Genomic DNA, 18,954 nt, shown 5'->3' with positions numbered 1-18,954 from the left:
CAAGGGTACCGCCGAGGGAGGGGTGTCCGCGTTCTACGCCGAGGGTGGTCCGGGGGGAGGGGGGTCGTCACTTTATCGGCGCGGGGTATTACAAAGGCGATGGGCGCCGTTCGGCTGCTGGAATTTTATCGGCGGCGCGCCGCGGGAGGATGGGGGTCCGCGTCCAACGGCCACGTCGGTCCGCGTGACGTCACACGGCTCGCCCGCGTCTCGTTCGCGTTGTCTTTCCCTCAGCGCGGTCTCTCTCTCGCTCCCGTTCCTTTGTCTCTCCCCCGTTCGCGCGCGTCTTTTCGTTGGCGTTCTCTTTTCCTCGCGCGGATTTAACTTAATAATTATTATTATTTAAAATATTATTATTTATTATATTAATAATAGTGAAGAAAGCGGAAAAATAAATAATAAATGATATATAGAATTAAGCATAAAAAATATTTATTCATAAAACTTTAAAAAATTTTTAAAAAATTACCACACCTCTTCCTCTTCAACGTCAAACTCATTTTGCATATCGAATAATCTTCGTAATTGGAAGATATCTTCATCTCCTAAAACGTCCCAGATTTCCTCGTTATATTCGGAATCCACTCTTCTAAACCAGCGTACCAAACGCTGACGATGAATATTGATAAATCCCCGAATTCGGATTTCATCGAAATATATAAAACGCTAAAAAAGAATTTAAAAAAATTTAAAAAAAGTTTAAAAAATTTAAAAAAAATTAAAATCTGTGAAAAAATATTAAACACACCTGTCTGTGAGGGATCCGAACCCTCACCATATTATAAAGGCGGACCTCGCGCACCGGCACGTTGTCGACCCATATCCACTGTAACGCGTTAACAGAGAATGGTTAATTTTTTAAAAAATATATAATATACAATTATGTATTGTTGCGTGCATGCCGCCCGGTATGCTTTTTCAAAAAAATGTTACGACAGTGAGTCCGTGACTCTCTCAGACACTTATTCACACTCGCGCACTCACGAAAATAACGACGATTTAAACGATCGTCGTGACGAACTGCACGCTTCAGCTTGGAGTTCGAAAAGCATACCGGGCGACACGCACGCAACGGTATTAAGTATACATACTCCTACTGCGGGGTATTCGATTACTATGCATTGTTCGATTACGTGATATCTTTGTTCCATTTCATCTCGTTCCTCTTCTTCTCGGTCTATTTCTTATTCTTACACAGTGCGAGTCTACTTGCGCTTGCGAACGTTTTCACACTACTGACTTAACTGACTGCAGAGGACTGAACCAGAGCTCAGAAAAGTAATTAAGATAAAATATATCTAGCATTACAATAGCGAGAAAGGATTCGTTGGAGCATCAACACCACATAGGCGAGCGTCGCCGGAGCATGGCTTCATAGTTTACGATATATGATATACCTTAAATTTCAATCGAATGGTTCGAGTTGAACGTCGCATATACGGCTCGAATGGAAATGCGTGTGAAGAAATTAAGTCGTGATTTATATTTTAAAAATACATTTTTTTTATTCTTCTTCTTTTACATATTTTTTGTTTTTTTACGTACTACGGTAGCGCACTAAAAAATAAAGCTGCGAGCTCACAATCGACGAGCTGATGTTTATCGAAGGCATCGCTATCGCGTATTACATTCAATACTTGCGTAGGATTCGTTACAGTAGACGCGATTTTGGAGAATTGCGTGAACTTGACATCGACCGTTTCGACAATTCTATTCAATCGATGGAACATCGCGTCGATGCACGGATCAAGATCGAGCATACGGTGTAACGTCGATTCGATCATCGTTAAGCGTACGTTTAAAGACTCGAGACGTACGAGTTTGACACCGTTAATCGTACAAATTCTCAATGTTAGCGGTCCAATGCTTATAAAATCACACGTATCTTTAGAGGATCGAATGAAATTCAGAATGTTCCGTCGTTGTTCGTAGAATCCCTTCCACGTTTCGAGGGACAGTATCAATTCCGTTCCTCGATGATCTCCTACGGCGATCTCCACGTAACTCGGTGGACCCACGTTAACGCCAACTTCAAGGAATTTGTATCCGGTAGCCGTCAACGCGTATCGTCTGCTGAGTATTCGAACCGCGCGACGCTTCAACGAAATGCTGTAGAAAATAATGAAATTAGTAATAAAAAAATAATACAATTTATAATTTGCAATTTAAAAAAATATAAAGCTTTATAATTTTAAGAAAAAAACGAAAAAACTTACTTGTTACACTTGTTCTCGTACGATGGAGTTTCATCATCATCATCGTGAATCGGTACGTAATAATTCATACGTCTACTGCCACTGCTGTTACCGCCGTTGCTTCCTTCAACGGAATACATTCTTTCTCTCGGATATGAGAAGTGAACACCGTTCGCACAAGCAGTCGATACGAGACTAGTTGTATAAAATTAATCGAATATACGCGGCAACTTCCAAAACTATGATGAAGGAAGGTGAAATTAATGTTTCTGGAACGCCCAATCAGCGCTCTGAAATTTAGGAGAGGGGACTAAGGTAGGAAGTTTTTTTTTTTTAAGATGTATCCCCCCTCTCCCTAACCCTTCCGCATGACATCAACCGTGAAACATGTTCAGACATGTTCGCTGATACCCCCCCTCGAAGCTATCGAGTTAGAATTCGTCACGTACACCTACTTATTCTTTAATTTTGTATACTATCGACTAATGAGGGAAAGGAAATAAAACATTGTAAAATTTACACATACATACATATAAAATTTATTTTTTAAAAAAATGACAATTTTTTCTGGCGTTTCGACCACCAGTTAAATATTTTAATACATTTTGCAACGCGCAATTCTTAACGTGTTTTCCACATCGCATAGTATTGGTAGCATCTAGAATATTTCTCGAGACACGTTGTAGTGCCAAACGTCAGCGGCTCTCCAACAATCCAACGATCGGGCAGAGGCAATCGTTGGTTGCCAGAATTGCGCGACTCGAGGGTGTGAAGTTGCGATTGGAAAGACAATTTATCCATAACGGTGGTGATTATGCGAACGCCGGTACCAGTGGCGACACGCGCGCGACAGAACTCGTATGGCGAGAAATCGACGCCGGGTTCGAAACGCGTATAATGACCGGTGCGGTAATTAATACAGACCATATAGAACCGCGACAGTTTTTGGAAGACGCCTGCAACGTCGTGTGCAAGCGAGTGCGAGACATTATAAAAACACATAATTGTGTCAAAGCGAACACCGCGTTCAACGGGGAGTTTGTGGCGGGTGATAAACGTGCCAATAAGAGTATATGTACAAATAACATAGAACTCTGTGGTACATCGCACTTGCGCGAATGGTACGAGCTACACGTTATCGAGCCCACATTAGCGAAACTCTATATCATCGAGGGACAGAAGACTTCAAACGTTCTCCCGATACGGCTTACCGACCGCACGAGTGATAAAAAAATATGTGAATCTGCTGTACGTGCAGGACCCATGAGACAACAATGTTGGACATTTTGCATGGATTAAGGATCTATCCCGTCTCGTGAGCTCACAATTGAGCACGCACCATAGTCGGAAGTACATTTGCGATCGGTAAGTACCTCTACTTCTTTTAAAAATATATATCATTTTATGTTTTTTTGTAAAAAAAATGTATAATATATATGTTTCTTTCTGTAGATGTCTGCACTATTTTTTTACACAAGCATGAAATTGGAAGCCCACACCGTGGACTGCCGAGAGGTAAACAAATGCGCAATCCGACTACCGAGCGAGAACAACAAGTGGCTCAGCTTCAAGAACCACAGCAGGAAAGAGCGACTTCCCTTCGTGGTGTACGCCGATCTGGAGTGCGTGCTGCAGAAGACACAACCGGATACGGAACACGCGTCATACGCCTACCAACATCATCGAGTATGTAGTATAGCATACTACGTACAGTGCTTGTACGACGAAACGTTATCGACGTATCGATTTCGTTGCGATAACGACTGTGTCGCGTGGTTCGTCGAGGAACTCAAAGGATTGGCGCATCGCGTAAAGAACATCCTGTCCGACATTGTATGCATGAAAGATTTAACGCGAGACGAGTGGGAGACATTTCACAGCGCGACGAAATGTCATATATGCGAACAACAATTCGCGCCTGATGATAATAAAGTGCGCGATCATTGCCACCTGACCGGGCGGTACAGAGGTCCAGCACACTCGATGTGCAATCTGAATTATAAGGATTCTCACTTCATCCCAGTAATATTTCACAATCTGTCGGGCTATAACGCGCACTTTATTATCAAGGAGATAGCTGCCGCGTTCGAAGGCTCAATCGATGTACTGCCTATAACAAAGGAAAAATACATCTCATTTATTAAACACGTGAAAGACACCGTGGAAAATTTTGAACGTATAATTTTTAATTTATCATTATCTAGGAAGGATGCCAATTTTGCGAGACTCGCGCTCAGAAATGTGTACGAGTCGATGAATCTTAATTTTATATCGCTTCGCGAATCAGTCGACCCACAGTCGTGCATAAGATAAAAAATGCACGAAGTGTACACTATTAGCGAGACGAAATTCGCTCTGAATCCGTACGACGATAAGCGATATATTGTGCCGGATTCGACCGATACGTTGCCATGGGGACAATACCGAATATAACGTAATGTATATAATGTATGTATGTATGTATGTATGTATGTATGTATGTATGTATATATCTATGTAAAAGTCCGACATAACCGCCCGGCCTCTCTCCGGAGGCTGGGGGTATCCTATGAGGATTTCCCCGGGTAAAAAATGTATGTAGTATACATTTATGTGATATAACTGCTGCAAGAGATTCTGTAAGATTGTGATAATATATACGTGAAAATATTGATAATTTTTCACTTCACATTGTAAACGGGGTGAAGATATATATTCTTATACAAAAATTAAATGCAATGTAAATTATAAAAAATCATTTATTCAATGAAAACAGTTTATAATACAATATTGCCTGTTAATATCTCCCTAAGCATTTTATTCCTAAGGTATGGCATATCATTCTGCGTGAATGTAATTTCTTTACATGCACAGACATACTCGGCGAACATGCACGAAAAACACGCCACAATCGCTACCATTCATCTGTTGCGGAATGTTCTTTGCGGACTGACATTTCCAGTCACTCATATCATAAGGTTGCTTCTTTTTGTCAAGACTTTCATCTTGTAAATAAGTTTTAACACAGCCAGACATTTTGAATTATTGCTACCCATACTGTCGTAATAAACAATCGTCTTATCGCGAAAATCTATTATTGCCATACACCAGTGAACGTCCAAATGTACAGGCACAACCACAAGATCCTGCGCAAATATGTCCACCTTCCTAGTCCATCGCTTTAGCGACGAGTGACCACCCGACAGAATTTTGGGTTAAAAAACGTGTTCATCGCGTGCACTTTCGGATACGCGTCGGAAGATGTTCCTCTGGCGATTAGCAGGTTCATATAAAATTTATCACTTCGTCGTTTAACCAATTTAAGTCGACCAGCGTGTGAAGATCCCTTTGCGTGAGCCTCAGACCGAAGCCTTCCACCACCACCACCACTACCACCTCCATACTGTGGTGGAAACCTTGCCAAAAAAAAAGTATAATGTTATAAATTTTTGCTTTCACAAAAAAGTATGTAACAATACACTCTATTATTTTTTATAATATAAACATTTTCCACATGTTGTTTTTTAACGTGCGATTGAATCGCTCGACGACCGACGCCTTCATCACCGAAAACGTGGAATAATGAATGATACCGTGTTTTCTCACGAGACGTTGCACGTCGGTGTTGTAAAATTCCTTCCCCATGTCGGTTTGTAGATTACTAGGGCACCTCCCGCTATCTCGAATTATCTCGGCGATAGCGTCAGCTGTCTCGCTGCCACCTTTACCCTTGAGCAGCACGGCCCAGGCGTACTTGCTCAACACATCGATGACGGTGAATATGTAGTGGTAGCCTCCGTTGAAACGCGAGTACGGACGCATCTCGACGATATCAGCTTGCCACAGGTCGTCGTACCCTCGCACTATGACGTGTCTGCGGGGAAAATTTCTTCTCGCCGGTGCGTGCAATTTGTCCACCAACCGTCGCTTTTCGATATTATTATCCACATCGGTCGATTTTAACGGTCTCATGATCGGTTAGCGTTTCGTTGGCTGTTCGTAGTCGTCGTTCTTCAGCTGTACGTAGCCGTTTCTGTTTATGTTTCTGCGTCGTTCATCACTGTTTCTGAACCGCTCAGAAACGATTTCGAGCCGTTCCTGAACCGTTCGACGGCTTGCATAATTGTCTTTTACTTGACTGAAAACTCTTATGCCAAGATATTGCTTCTGGCACCGTCACTTTTCCGAGCGTTACATCGGCTCAAGATAATTCAATATTATCCAAGTTTTGGTACGCTGTTTTCGATATATGTAAATCTTTCGCGCCGATATCTTACTTCCTTTAATCTGTCTAGCCAATATTATTATTTTTCTTACTTACCAACACATCGTGATATTTTTTAAGTATTAAATAAAAATAAATGGATCATGAGTGATGATTTTCCTTCTTAGAAACTTTTTTTACAATTCAAAATACATAACATTTGAAAATTACAAAGAAATCGGCATAGAGCTAATGCATTTGGGGGGGCAAGGGGGGGCTTAAAATATCTGTAAAAATGCAGAAAGTTCAATAATATTAAACTGCAAAAGGAAAAATTAAACAAAGTATATGGGGGCTTATATCTGTTCTCCCTCTCAATCTCCTTGCTCGCTCTCCTTCTCTCTCTCTCTCTCCCTCTCTCTCTTCCTCTCTCTCTCTTGAACTCTTTTTTCTTTTCTTCTTTATATCTCCTATGAATATTCTTTTCTTTCTCTCTATTTATATTGTTTAGATCAGAATACTAATAAAAAGCAGAGATAATATAGAAATAGTATCTATCAAAATCATCACTTAAAAAAAGACGGAATTGTAACAAACACATTTCAGTTAAAATTATATTTACCTAAGTACCAAATTATTATTATGAAAAGCAGATTTGTAACAATATATAATTCAGTTAAAATTTTGCAATTCAGAGAGATAATAATCAAACTAATCATCGAGATAATAATCAAAGCAATCATCATTATAAAAAATAAATCATTACCTTTAAAACCAAAGGAATGGAAAAATAGAAACAGGGAACATGAACAAATTTTTATAACGGGAACAGAAAATAGGTTTTAATATTTTTTGTGTAAATTAAATATCTGTAAAAAAGACAGAAAGTCAATAAGATATTAAACTGAAAAGGAAATTAAACAAAGATATATGAAGAGATGAAAAGACATCAACGTATAAATTTGATTTTAAAATACATACTTTTCTTTGTCTTTCTCTCTTTCTTTCTCCTTTCTCTCTCTCTTTCTCTCAAAGCTCTTTCTCTCTCTCCTTCTCTCTCTCTCTTTCCCTCTCTCTCTCCCTCTCTCTCTCTTTCTCTCTTTTTCTTTTTCTTTCTTATCTCCTGTGAATATTCTTTCTTTTCTCTCCTTTCTTGCGTTTCCTCTTTTCTTCGTTTTTTCTTGCGATTTGTCTTTGATCGATGACATATAATATGTGAAGGTAGCAACTTATCCTATACATAATCTATGATATAAACATATTTCATTTAGAACTGATTGACCGCGAGCGATTAATGACGTCATTTTATTTATGAAATTTCATGTTTCATATACAATTCTTTAAATTCGGTCGATTATTTCCCAAAAAATTAAAAGAATTAAAAAAAAATCGGTTTCCATAAAATCGGTAACGAAAAACTATATACTTTATGGCACTCCCCGGGAAATTCTACCCCTATTTCATGTACTCTGGTTAAAAATTCGAACAGAAAAATTAAAAAAATAAAAAAAAAAAATCGGTTTCCAGAAAAAATCGGTAACGAAAAACTATATACTTTATGGCACTCCCGGGAAATTCTCCCCTATTTCATGTACCCTTGGCAAAAATTCGGACCACTAACGAATAAGTAGTTTGCGGTCAGACAGACAGACAGACGACGGTACTTATATATATAGATGATATTCTTTATATTATTCTCCATTGTGTGATAATGATTACAACATGAAAAAATCTAACTTTCTAGCGGCTCAAAAACCATTGGTAAGCAGACCGAAAAACGTTGATTGTCTTAAAAAAAACTTGCCAAGTTGGAGAAGCAAGTGATTGATCTGACATAATTATTTGGAAAGTCTGTAGCTGTTGTAGCTTGTAAATCTGTGCGGAGTTGCTCCTCACAGATTTGTAGTTGCGTGAAGAACAGCAACAAATGTGGTCTGTCATGTAAATGTGACAATGAAATTATGTCAGATCAATCACTTGCTTCTCCAACTTGGCAAGGGCTCGCGCCCGCTACGCGGCGCATCGTCAGTATCTTTTCGCGTAAGTAAGATTCGACATCGACCTCTATATCTAGGGCAGCAATGTGATAATGAAATTATGTCAGATCAATCACTTGCTTCTCCAACTTGGCAAGTTTTCGAAACGTGATTGTCTTAAAATAAAACTTGCCAAGTTGGAGAAGCAAGTGATTGATCTGACATAATTTCATTGTCACATTGCTGCCCTAGATATAGAGGTCGATGTCGAATCTTACTTACGCGAAAAGATACTGGACCGATGCGCCGCGTAGCGGGCGCGAGCCCTTGCCAAGTTGGAGAAGCAAGTGATTGATCTGACATAATTTCATTGTCACATTACATGACAGACCACATTTGTTGCTGTTCTTCACGCAACTACAAATCTGTGAGGAGCAACTCCGCACAGATTTACAGCTACAACAGCTACAGACTTTCCAAATAATTATGTCAGATCAATCACTTGCTTCTCCAACTTGGCAAGTTTATTTTTAAGACAATCAACGTTTTCGGTCTGCTTACCAATGGTTTTTGAGCCGCTAGAAAGTTAGATTTCTCATGTTGTAATCATTATCACACAATGGAGAATAATATAAAGAATATACGTAGATATGAGTATAAGCCCCCCCCCTCCCCCCCTCTATGCCGATTTCTTTGTAATTTTCAAATGTATGTATTTTGAATTGTAAAAAAAAGTTTCTAAGAAGGAAAATCATCACTCATGATCCATTTATTTTTATTTAATACTTAAAAAATATCACGATGTGTTGGTAAGTAAGAAAAATAATAATATTGGCTAGACAGATTAAAGGAAGTAAGATATCGGCGCGAAAGATTACATATATCGAAAACAGCGTACCAAAACTTGGATAATATTGAATTATCTTGAGCCGATGTGTAACGCTCGGGAAGGTGACGGTGCCAGAAGCAATATCTTGGCATAAGAGTTTTCAGTCAAGTAAAAGACAATTATGCAAGCCGTCGAACGGTTCAGGAACGGCTCGAAATCGTTTCTGAGCGGTTCAGAAACAGTGATGAACGACGCAGAAACAGAAACAGAAACGGCTACGTACAGCTGAAGAACGACGACTACGAACAGCCAACGAAACGCTAACCGAACATGAGACCGTTAAAATCGACCGATGTGGATAATAATATCGAAAAGCGACGGTTGGTGGACAAATTGCACGCACCGGCGAGAAGAAATTTTCCCCGCAGACACGTCATAGTGCGAGGGTACGACGACCTGTGGCAAGTGATATCGTCGAGATGCGTCCGTACTCGCGTTTCAACGGAGGCTACCACTACATATTCACCGTCATCGATGTGTTGAGCAAGTACGCCTGGGCCGTGCCGCTCAAGGGTAAAGGTGGCAGCGAGACAGCTGACGCTATCGCCGAGATAATTCGAGGATAGCGGGAGGTGCCCTAGTAATCTACAAACCGACATGGGGAAGGAATTTTACAACACCGACGTGCAACGTCTCGTGAGAAAACACGGTATCATTCATTATTCCACGTTTTCGGTGATGAAGGCGTCGGTCGTCGAGCGATTCAATCGCACGTTAAAAAAACATGTGGAAAAGTTATATTATTAAAAAAATAATAGGTGTATTGTTACATGTGGAAAAATTTATAACATTATACTTTTTTTTTGGCAAGGTTTCCACCACAGTATGGAGGTGGTAGTGGTGGTGGTGGTGGAAGGCTTCGGTCTGAGGCTCACGCATAAGGGATATTCACACGCTGGTCGACTTAAATTGGTTTTTAAACGACGAAGTGATAAAATTTTATATGAAACTGTAATCGCCAGAGGAACATCTTCCGACGCGTATCCGAAAGTGCACGCGAGAACACGTTTTTAACCCAAAATTTCTGTAGGGTGGTCACTCGTCGCTAAACGAGGACTAGGAAGGTGGACATATTTGCGCAGGATCTTGTGGGTGTGCCTTGTACATTTGGACGTTCACAGGGTGTTCTGGCAAATAATAGATTTTCGCGATAAGACGATTGTTATTACGACATTTATGGGTAGCAATAATTCAAAATGTCTGGCTGTGTTAAACTTATTTACAAGATGAAAGTCTTGACAAAAAGAAGCAACCTTATGATATGAGTGACTGGAAATGGTCAGTCCGCAAGAACATTCCGCAACAGATGAATGGTAAGCAAAGATTTGGCGTGTTTTTCGTGCATGTTCGCCGAGTATGTCGGTGCATGTAAAGAAATTAACATTCACGCAGAAATGATATGCCATACCTTAGGAATAAAATGCTTAGGGAGATATTAACAGGCAATATTGTATAATAAAACTGTTTCATTGAATAAATGATTATTATAATTTATCATTGCATTTATATTTGTGTAAAAGAATATATATCTTCACCCCGTTTACAATGTGAAGTGAAAAATTATCAAAATTTTACCGTATATATATTGTCACAATCTTACAGAATCTCTTGCAAGCAGTTATATCACATAAATGTATACTACTACATGTTTTTACCGGGGAAATCCTCATAGGATACCCCAGACTCCGTCGAGAGCAGGGCGGCGTTATGTCGGACCTTACATAGAGATATAATAATACATACATACATACATACATACATTACATACAGTTATACATTACGTATATTCGGTATTGTCCCATGGCAACGTATCGGTCGATCCGGCACAATATATCGCTTAGTCCGTACGGATTCAGAGCAAGTTTCGTTCGCTAATAGTGTACACTTGTGCATTTTTGATCTTATGCACGGACTGTGGGTTCGACTGATTCGCGACGAAAGCGATCGATAAAATTAAGATTCATCGACTCGTACACATTTCTGAGCGCGAGTCTCGCAAAATTGGCATCCTTCCTAGTTAAGATGATAAAGTAAAAAAGTATACGTTCAAAAATTGTCCACGGTGGTCTTCACGTGTTAATAAATGAGATGTATTTTTTCCTTGTTATAGGCAGTACATCGAGGAGCCTTCGAACGCGGCAAGCTATCTCCTTGATAATAAGTGCGCGTCAAAGCCGACAGAGTGTGCAATATTACTGGGATGAAGTGAGAATACTTTATAATCCAGATTGCACGTCGAGTTTGCTGGACCTTCTGTACCAGCACGGTCAGGTGGCAATGATCGCGCGCTTTTATCATCAGGCGCGGAATTGTTGTTCGCTAGATATGACATTTCGTCGCGCTGTGAAATGTCTCCCACTCGTCTCGCGTAAACTTTCATGCATACAATGCGGACAGGATGTCTTTACGCGATCGCCAATCCTTTGAGTTCCTCGACGACCACGCGACACAGTCGTTATCGAGTCGAAATCGATACGTCGATAACGTTGTCGGTCGTACAAGCACTGTACGTCGTATGCTATACTACATACCCGAATGATGTTGATGGCGTATGACGCGTGTTCTGTATCCGGTTGGTCTTCTGCAGCACGCACTCCAGATCGGAGTACACCACGAAGGGAAGTCGCTCGTTCCTGCTGTGGTTCTTGAAGCTGAGCCACTTGTTGTTCTCGCTCGGTAGTCGGATTGCGCATTGTTTACCTCTCGGCAGTCCACGGTGTGGGCTTCCAAATTTCATGCTTGTGTTAAATAAAATAGGCAGACCAATCTACAGAAAAGAAACCTATATATATTACATTTGTTTACAAAAAAAATCAAAATGATATATATTTTTAAAGAAGAGAGGTACTACAGATCAAATGTCTTCGGACTGTATGGTGCCGTGTAAATGTGAGCTCACGAGACGGGATTAATCCTTAATCCAGCAAAAGTCCAACAATTGTTGTCTCAGGGGCCTGCACGTACAGCCGATCACATCTTTTTTTATATCGTGGTCGGTAAGCTCGTATCGGGAGAACGTTGAGTATTATGTCCTCGATGATATAGTAGTTTCGCTAATTTGGGATCGATAACGTGTAGCTCGTACCATTCGCGCAGTGCTGGAGTACCACAGAGTCTATGGTTGTATTTGCTACATATATCTATGGGCAAGTTATCACCCGCCACAAATCCCGTTGAACGCGGTGTTGCTTTGAACAATTATGTGTTGATAGTCTCGCCTCGCTTGCACAAGACGTTGCAGGCGTTTCCAAAACCTGTCGCGGTTTAGATATGGTCTGTATAATTACCGCACCGGTTTCATTATACGCGTTTCGAACCGGCGTCGATTTCTTGCCAAGGTTCTGTGCGCGCGGGTCGCCACTGTAACGGGAGTTAGCATAATCCCCACCGCTATGGATAAATTGTTTTCCACTCCGGCAACTTCACACCTCGAGTCGCGCAAATTTCTGGCAAACAACGATTGCCTCTGCGCCGATCGTTGGATTGTGGGAGAGCCGCTGACGTGTGGCACTACAAAGTGTCCGAGAAAGATTCTAGAGCACAAAACTAGCGATGGGAAAAAAACACGTTAAGAATGCGCGTTGCAAAATGTATAAATTATTTAATGGTGGTCGAAACGCCAGAAAGAAGTGTAATCTTTGTAAAAAATAAATTTTGATGTAGTATGTGTAAATTTACAATGTTTTTATTCCTTTCCCCCCATTAGTCGATAGTATACAAAATTAAAGAATAAAGTCAGGTATACGTGACGAATTCATAAAACTCGATAGCTTCGAGGGGGGGTATCAGGTTCAGGCGAACCATGTCTGAACAGTTCACGGTGATGTCATGCGGAAGGGCTAGGGGGAGGGGGTATCCCGCTAATTAAAAAAAAAAAAACGTCCCTACTTAGTCCCTCCTCAAGGTTAAGAGCGTGATGGGACGTTCCAGACGCATTAATTCCCCCTCCTTCCATCAAGTTTGGAAGTTGCCGCGTAATATTCGATTAATTTTATACGAATAGTCTCGTACGACTGCTGTGCGAAACGGTGTTCAACTTTCATTATCCGAGAGAAAGAATGTATTCCGTTGAAGGATGCGCAACGGCGGTAACAGCAGTGGCAGTAACACGTAGAATTATTTACGTACCGATTTCACGATGATGATGATGAGATGAAACTCCACGTACTGGAGAACAAGTGTTGTAACAAGTAATTTTTTTCGTTTTTTCTTTAAAATTATAAAGCTTATATTTTTTAAAGTGCAAATTATTAAAGTGGATGATTTTTTTATTACTAATTCTTAGTTTACAGCATTTCGTTTGAAGCGTCGCTCGTGCTCGCGCGTTTTCGAATACTCAGCAGACGATATGCGTTGCGGCTACGGGATACAAATTTCCTTGAGTTTTGAAGGTGGGCGGTAACGTGGGTCCACCGAGGTTACGGGAGATCGCCGTAGGAGATCATCGGGGAACGGAATTGATACTGTCCCCTCGAAACGTGGAACGGGATTTACGAACAAACGACGGAAACATTATGAATTCATTCGCATCTCTAAAGCTACGTGTGATGTATAGCATTGGACCGCTAACATGAGAATTGTAAGGCATTACGGTGTCAAAATCGTACGTCTCGGCTTGTAAACGTCGCTAACGATGATCGAATCGACGTTCCACGTATGTCGATCTTGATCCGTGCATCGACGCGATGTTCCACGATTGAATTAGAATTGTCGAACAAACGGTCGATGTCAAGTTCACGCAATCTCAAAAAGCGCGCTTACTGTAAACGAATCCTACGCCAAGTATTGAATGTATACGCGATAGCGATGATGCGATAAACAGCAGCTCGTCGATTGTGAGCATCGCAGCTGATTTTTAGTGCGCTACAGTGAGTACGTAAAAAAACAAAAAAAGATGTGAAGAAGAAGGAAATAAAAAAAATGTAATAAAAATTTTTTTTTAATATAAATCACGAAACTTAATTTCTCACAGCATTTCCATTCGAGGCCGCCGTATATGCGACGTTTCAAACCGAAACCATTCGATTGACATAAGGTATATTCAGATCTCGTGTAAACATGAAGCATGTCCGGTCGCCCGCCGCTGTGGTGTGATAGGCTCCAACGATACTTTTCTCGCTTTGTTAATGCTAGATATATTATCTAATTACTTTTCTGAGAACTCTGGGTCAGTCCTCGGCAGTAGTTGTTTGACCGGGGCGCAAGCGCAAGTAGACTCGAACTGTGTAAAACAAAATAAGAAAGGACCGAGAAGAAGGAGGAACGAGATGAAATGGAACGAAGACTATAACGTAATGAACAATGCATAGTAATCGAATACCCCGCAGTAGGAGTATGTATACGAATACCGTTGCGTGCGTGTCGCCGGTATGCTTTCGACGCCAAGCTGAAGCGTGAAGTCGTCAGACGATCTTTAAATAGTCGTTATTTTCGGTCGAGTGCCGCGAGGGGGAACTACGTGTCTGAGAGTCACGGAAGCACTGGTCGTCACATTTTTTTGAAAAAGCATAGGGCGGCAGCACGCAACAATCATAATTGTATTTAGATATTTTTTCAAAAATTAACCATTCTCTGTTAACGCGTTACAGTGGATATGGGTCGACAACGGTGACACGGTGAGCGATGTCCGCCTTTATAATATGGTGAGGGTTGCGGATCCATCACAGACGGTGTGTTTAATAGTTTTTTCAAAATTGTAATTTTTTAAAAGTTTTTATTAAACTTTTTTAAATTTTTTGAAATTATTTTTAGCGTTTTTATATTCGATGAAATCCGAATTCGGGGATTTATCAATATTCACCGTCAGGTTTGGGTACGCTGTTTAGAAGAGTGGATTCCGACTTATAACGAGGAAATTGGGACGTTTTAGGAGGGAAGATATCTTCCAATTCGAAGATTATCGATATGCAAAATGAGTTGACGTTGAAGAGGAATAGGCTGGTATTTAAAAATTTTTTAAATTTTTTATGAAAAAGATGTTTTAGCTGAATTCTTAATCATTATTATTTCCTTGTCGCTTCTTCACCTTATTGAAGTATCGAATTATTAAGAATATAATAATAAAAATTGGTAAATAAAATAAGTATAAGTTAAATCCGCCGAGAAAAAGAAAACGCCAACGAAAAGAGCGCGCGCGAACGGGGGAGAGAAAAAGGAACGGACGAGAGAGAGACCGCGCTGAGGGAAAGACAACGGAACGAGACGAGAGAGAGACGGATGGAAGTTTAAAGCGGACAGTAAACCGGAAGGGGCCGGTTGGAGCGGAACAACATCTCCGACACGTGAGCGAGCCGATTAAATGACAGCAGCAGAAGCGGCGCCCATCGCCTTGTAATCCCCGCGCCGATAAAGTGCGACCCCACTCCCCAGCGACCAACCTCGGGTAGAACGCGGCCACCCCTCCCTCCGGCGGTACCCTGTCAAACACGTATGTTATTACCATTAATAAAAGGTCCCGACATGCTCGCCGACCACCCCCCGCCCGCGGGACCACCCGCGCCATCGAGCCCACCCCTCCCCGCGGAACCCCGCCCTCGAGGCCTCCACACCCCTCCCCGCGGACCTCCTCTCCCCGCTCCCCCCCTTGGACCGCGGTATGTGCTCGGCTTTTTTTGTCTTAAACTCACCGCGGCCCCCCCGCGGAAAATAGAGAGGAAAAGAGCGAAGCAGAAAGAGGAACAAAGCGGAAAAATATAGAGCGATCAAGAGGAAATAGAGAGGCAATAGAGAGGAAAAAGCAGGAGACGGGTGAAGTAATAAAGGGAGTAATCAAGGTGACGTAATAACAGATAAAAGGGCGATCCTACTAACAACACGTATCATAAAAACAATGAGAAATAAGATACAAAAATACATAACCCAATAGGTAAGATACACACATACTTAAAAAACAAATAGTAAGACAACCACCCTACAACTCAACCCCCGCCTCAGCAGAGCTCCAGGCTCGAACCGGCTTCGATATACACACTACTGCACGAAAAGCCAATTTGCGACAAGTGAGAGATATTAAGTCATTATTAAAATCTCAAACAGGGACAGGCGTGAAACGGGAATTATACACCAACTTCTCCGATCACTTCGGCTATTGTCGTGATCAATCACTGGTTACAAAAGTATGCTCTTTTTTGAAATAGTTATGTTCTGAAAAAATGTTAAGAAATTATATAACATAAGTGTTAAATAAACATCAAAATGAATAATATTAATAAAACAATTATTATTTTACTTACTGCTGATGTTCTAAGGTACCATTTAAAAACGGAATCATTCTGTGTTTATACTTTCATCCCCTTTTTATATTTTTTGTTTTTGATTGCGTACCTCATGTTTTAATCGCAGGCACTTTTCGGTGTCCTAATAGTCCTTATGCTTTTGAATAAGATTTCCAATTTCACTGAAGTGTGTAATTTCTTGTCAGGGGAATGTATGTAATGACCAAAGCATCGAGAACGACACGTTGTCATCTGGTGTCCATGGTGTGAGAGATTCTGGAAATACAATATTAAAATATTTATTAATTTATAATTGTCTCTAAAGATTTACATATAATATTTAATTGAATTTATAAAATATTTAAAGATTTATATAGAGTAAGTAACGAGAAGTTTCGAATTCAAAACATACATGTATTGTAGATTAGTCATCCAGAACAAAAAGTCCTCTATCATTTTGCGAACCACGCAAATTTCTGAGTTATTAATTAAGAAACCTCTATACATGACAATTTTTAATAATTAATAATTAATAATTCAAATTTTGCGTGGTTTGCAAAATGGTAAGGGCTGTTTTTGTTCAGTATGACCAAATCTATATGTATATTTTTGATTCGAAACTTTTTGTCATACACCTTGTATATGTGCAATAGTATATGTGTATAATCATTATGTCAAAATTGTATATATGTGTATTATAATTTCAAAATAATTTTTTACTTACTCTTATTTCTTTGTTGAGAATCCTTCAGTTTACGATTCTGATTCATTTTTCTCTTTAATTTACCACATTTTGATCATTTCCATATTATCATCTAAGTAACTAATATCCGACGACGTATCAGGTTCATCAACATCTTCATCTACATCTACATCGACAGAAATTTATGAATCTATGACAGGTATTGATAGTTCGATGTTATATTAAGACTCTTATTTCATCTTCAGATGCTGTAAGAGCCGTTTTATTGGCTACATAGCATTTTGAAGATAAACTTAAGACCTCTTTAAATATAAGATTGAATTACGAATGTGGTCTTCTATATCGAAGAATCTATATAACCTCAGATTCTAAATTAGATCCACCAATTGATCATTAAAGTAAAGTATGAATAAAAATTTTAATTTAATTCATTTGTAAAAGAATAAAGTACCTTGTTGAAAATCCCGGATGGTTCTTCTAGATGCAATTTTGTTGAAAATCCCGGATGGTTCTCCCTCATTAATTTCGCCATCGAAAGTTTTCGTGGTAGTCTTCGTTGTATTTTCTATATCTGAGAGTCCAGAGTCAGAATCATTACTGTCCACTTTCATCCATATCAACTCCTTGTGCTGCTTCAAGATATTGAGATATTTCTAAGATTTCTTTTTCTATAACAGGTTGTCTGTAGTGAGATAAATGAATTTTATCGGCATGGCCCATAAAGTTTGCAAGCGTTGAAATCTCATTTTCTGATAGATTATAATGAATACATGTTGTTGCTATATGCTTCCATAATTGAGTTCCACGAAGAGTATCTGGATTTTCTGCGCCACTTTCTACTGCGTATTGCTGTATAAGTCACACGCTAAAAGATATTTATGATTATCTTTTTTAAGCGAAGGAAGACCAAATAGATACGGATTCTTTGAAGAAACTTTCGCAGCCTTTCTATGCTTTAAAATCATTTCAATGCAGTCTCTTAATTCTGCTGTTAGTAAGACTGGTACCGTTCGTCCAAGTTTACCTCTTAAGGTGAATCGTACATATTTTTTGGCAATTTCTTTGGCACGTGGTGAAAGCGCTTTATACATATCGTTTGTTTTAAAATTAATTCCTTGATAAGTTTTATAATCTTCGATTAGCGTCCTTTGTATCTCTCCAGCTCTACGACGATTGAAGACTTGTATTGAAATCAATGTTGCTTTTGTAAGTGAAAGCCATGCATCATAGGAAAACTTTTCTTCCAAGGAATTATAAGTTGTTTCACGTTCTTGTTTTAGAAAGTTATGGAGCTTAATAATATCTGCCTTAGAAGGCAACGTAATTTTTTTACGTCTCAAATTTCTACTCATTGTTTCTGATATTGTTTTTGATACGCGTGTATTAAATCTTCGGTAATACCTTCGAGAAATCTTCGGTACGTAATTTCCTTTCTCCGTCTTCGTTTCTAATGCGTCGATTGATCAAAATTTTGCCCATTTTTTTTATCAAACCTCCAAGTGCAGAAGCCAGTGATGGAGTTTTATAAAATTTTGCACACAAAGATAAACCGGCTAGACTATTGATTGCTTCAATGCAAGCAATGCTGTATCGGGGAAAATAAATGGAAGCAAAATCCGTAATATTAGAATTTTTACATTTCAATTCTAGAAGTAGGCGACCCATCCTTCTCATTTTTTGTCTAATCATCGCATCATTGTGTTCAGATGTTTTATATTTTTCGCACTGTTGATTACCGAATGCGATTACTAACTCATCGTAACGAATAGCCTTTACTATATCGTCTTCTCGTAA

The 18,954-nt window shown here is 39.8% G+C and overlaps 1 protein-coding gene and 1 pseudogene across 1 annotated transcript; both read right to left on the bottom strand.

Moving 5' to 3' along the window:
- Window positions 1–972: 972 nt before the first annotated feature.
- On the bottom strand, window positions 973–2,335 carry LOC139823924 (uncharacterized). The gene is made up of 2 exons (XM_071796397.1): window positions 2,217–2,335; window positions 973–2,148 (listed from the first exon to the last, which is right to left on the bottom strand). Exons 1-2 carry the CDS (start codon window positions 2,333–2,335, stop codon window positions 1,545–1,547), a joined length of 723 nt encoding a protein of 240 aa, XP_071652498.1. The 3' UTR covers window positions 973–1,544.
- A 14,905-nt stretch (window positions 2,336–17,240) lies between these two features.
- On the bottom strand, window positions 17,241–18,551 carry LOC139823923 (uncharacterized; annotated as a pseudogene).
- Window positions 18,552–18,954: the final 403 nt, after the last annotated feature.

Source organism: Temnothorax longispinosus, unplaced genomic scaffold (assembly GCF_030848805.1).
Source record: "Temnothorax longispinosus isolate EJ_2023e unplaced genomic scaffold, Tlon_JGU_v1 HiC_scaffold_22, whole genome shotgun sequence".
NCBI classification, from domain to species: Eukaryota; Metazoa; Arthropoda; class Insecta; order Hymenoptera; family Formicidae; genus Temnothorax; species Temnothorax longispinosus.
Note: the sequence above shows the minus strand (reverse complement) of the source record. Positions and strands in the feature narration are given on the sequence as shown.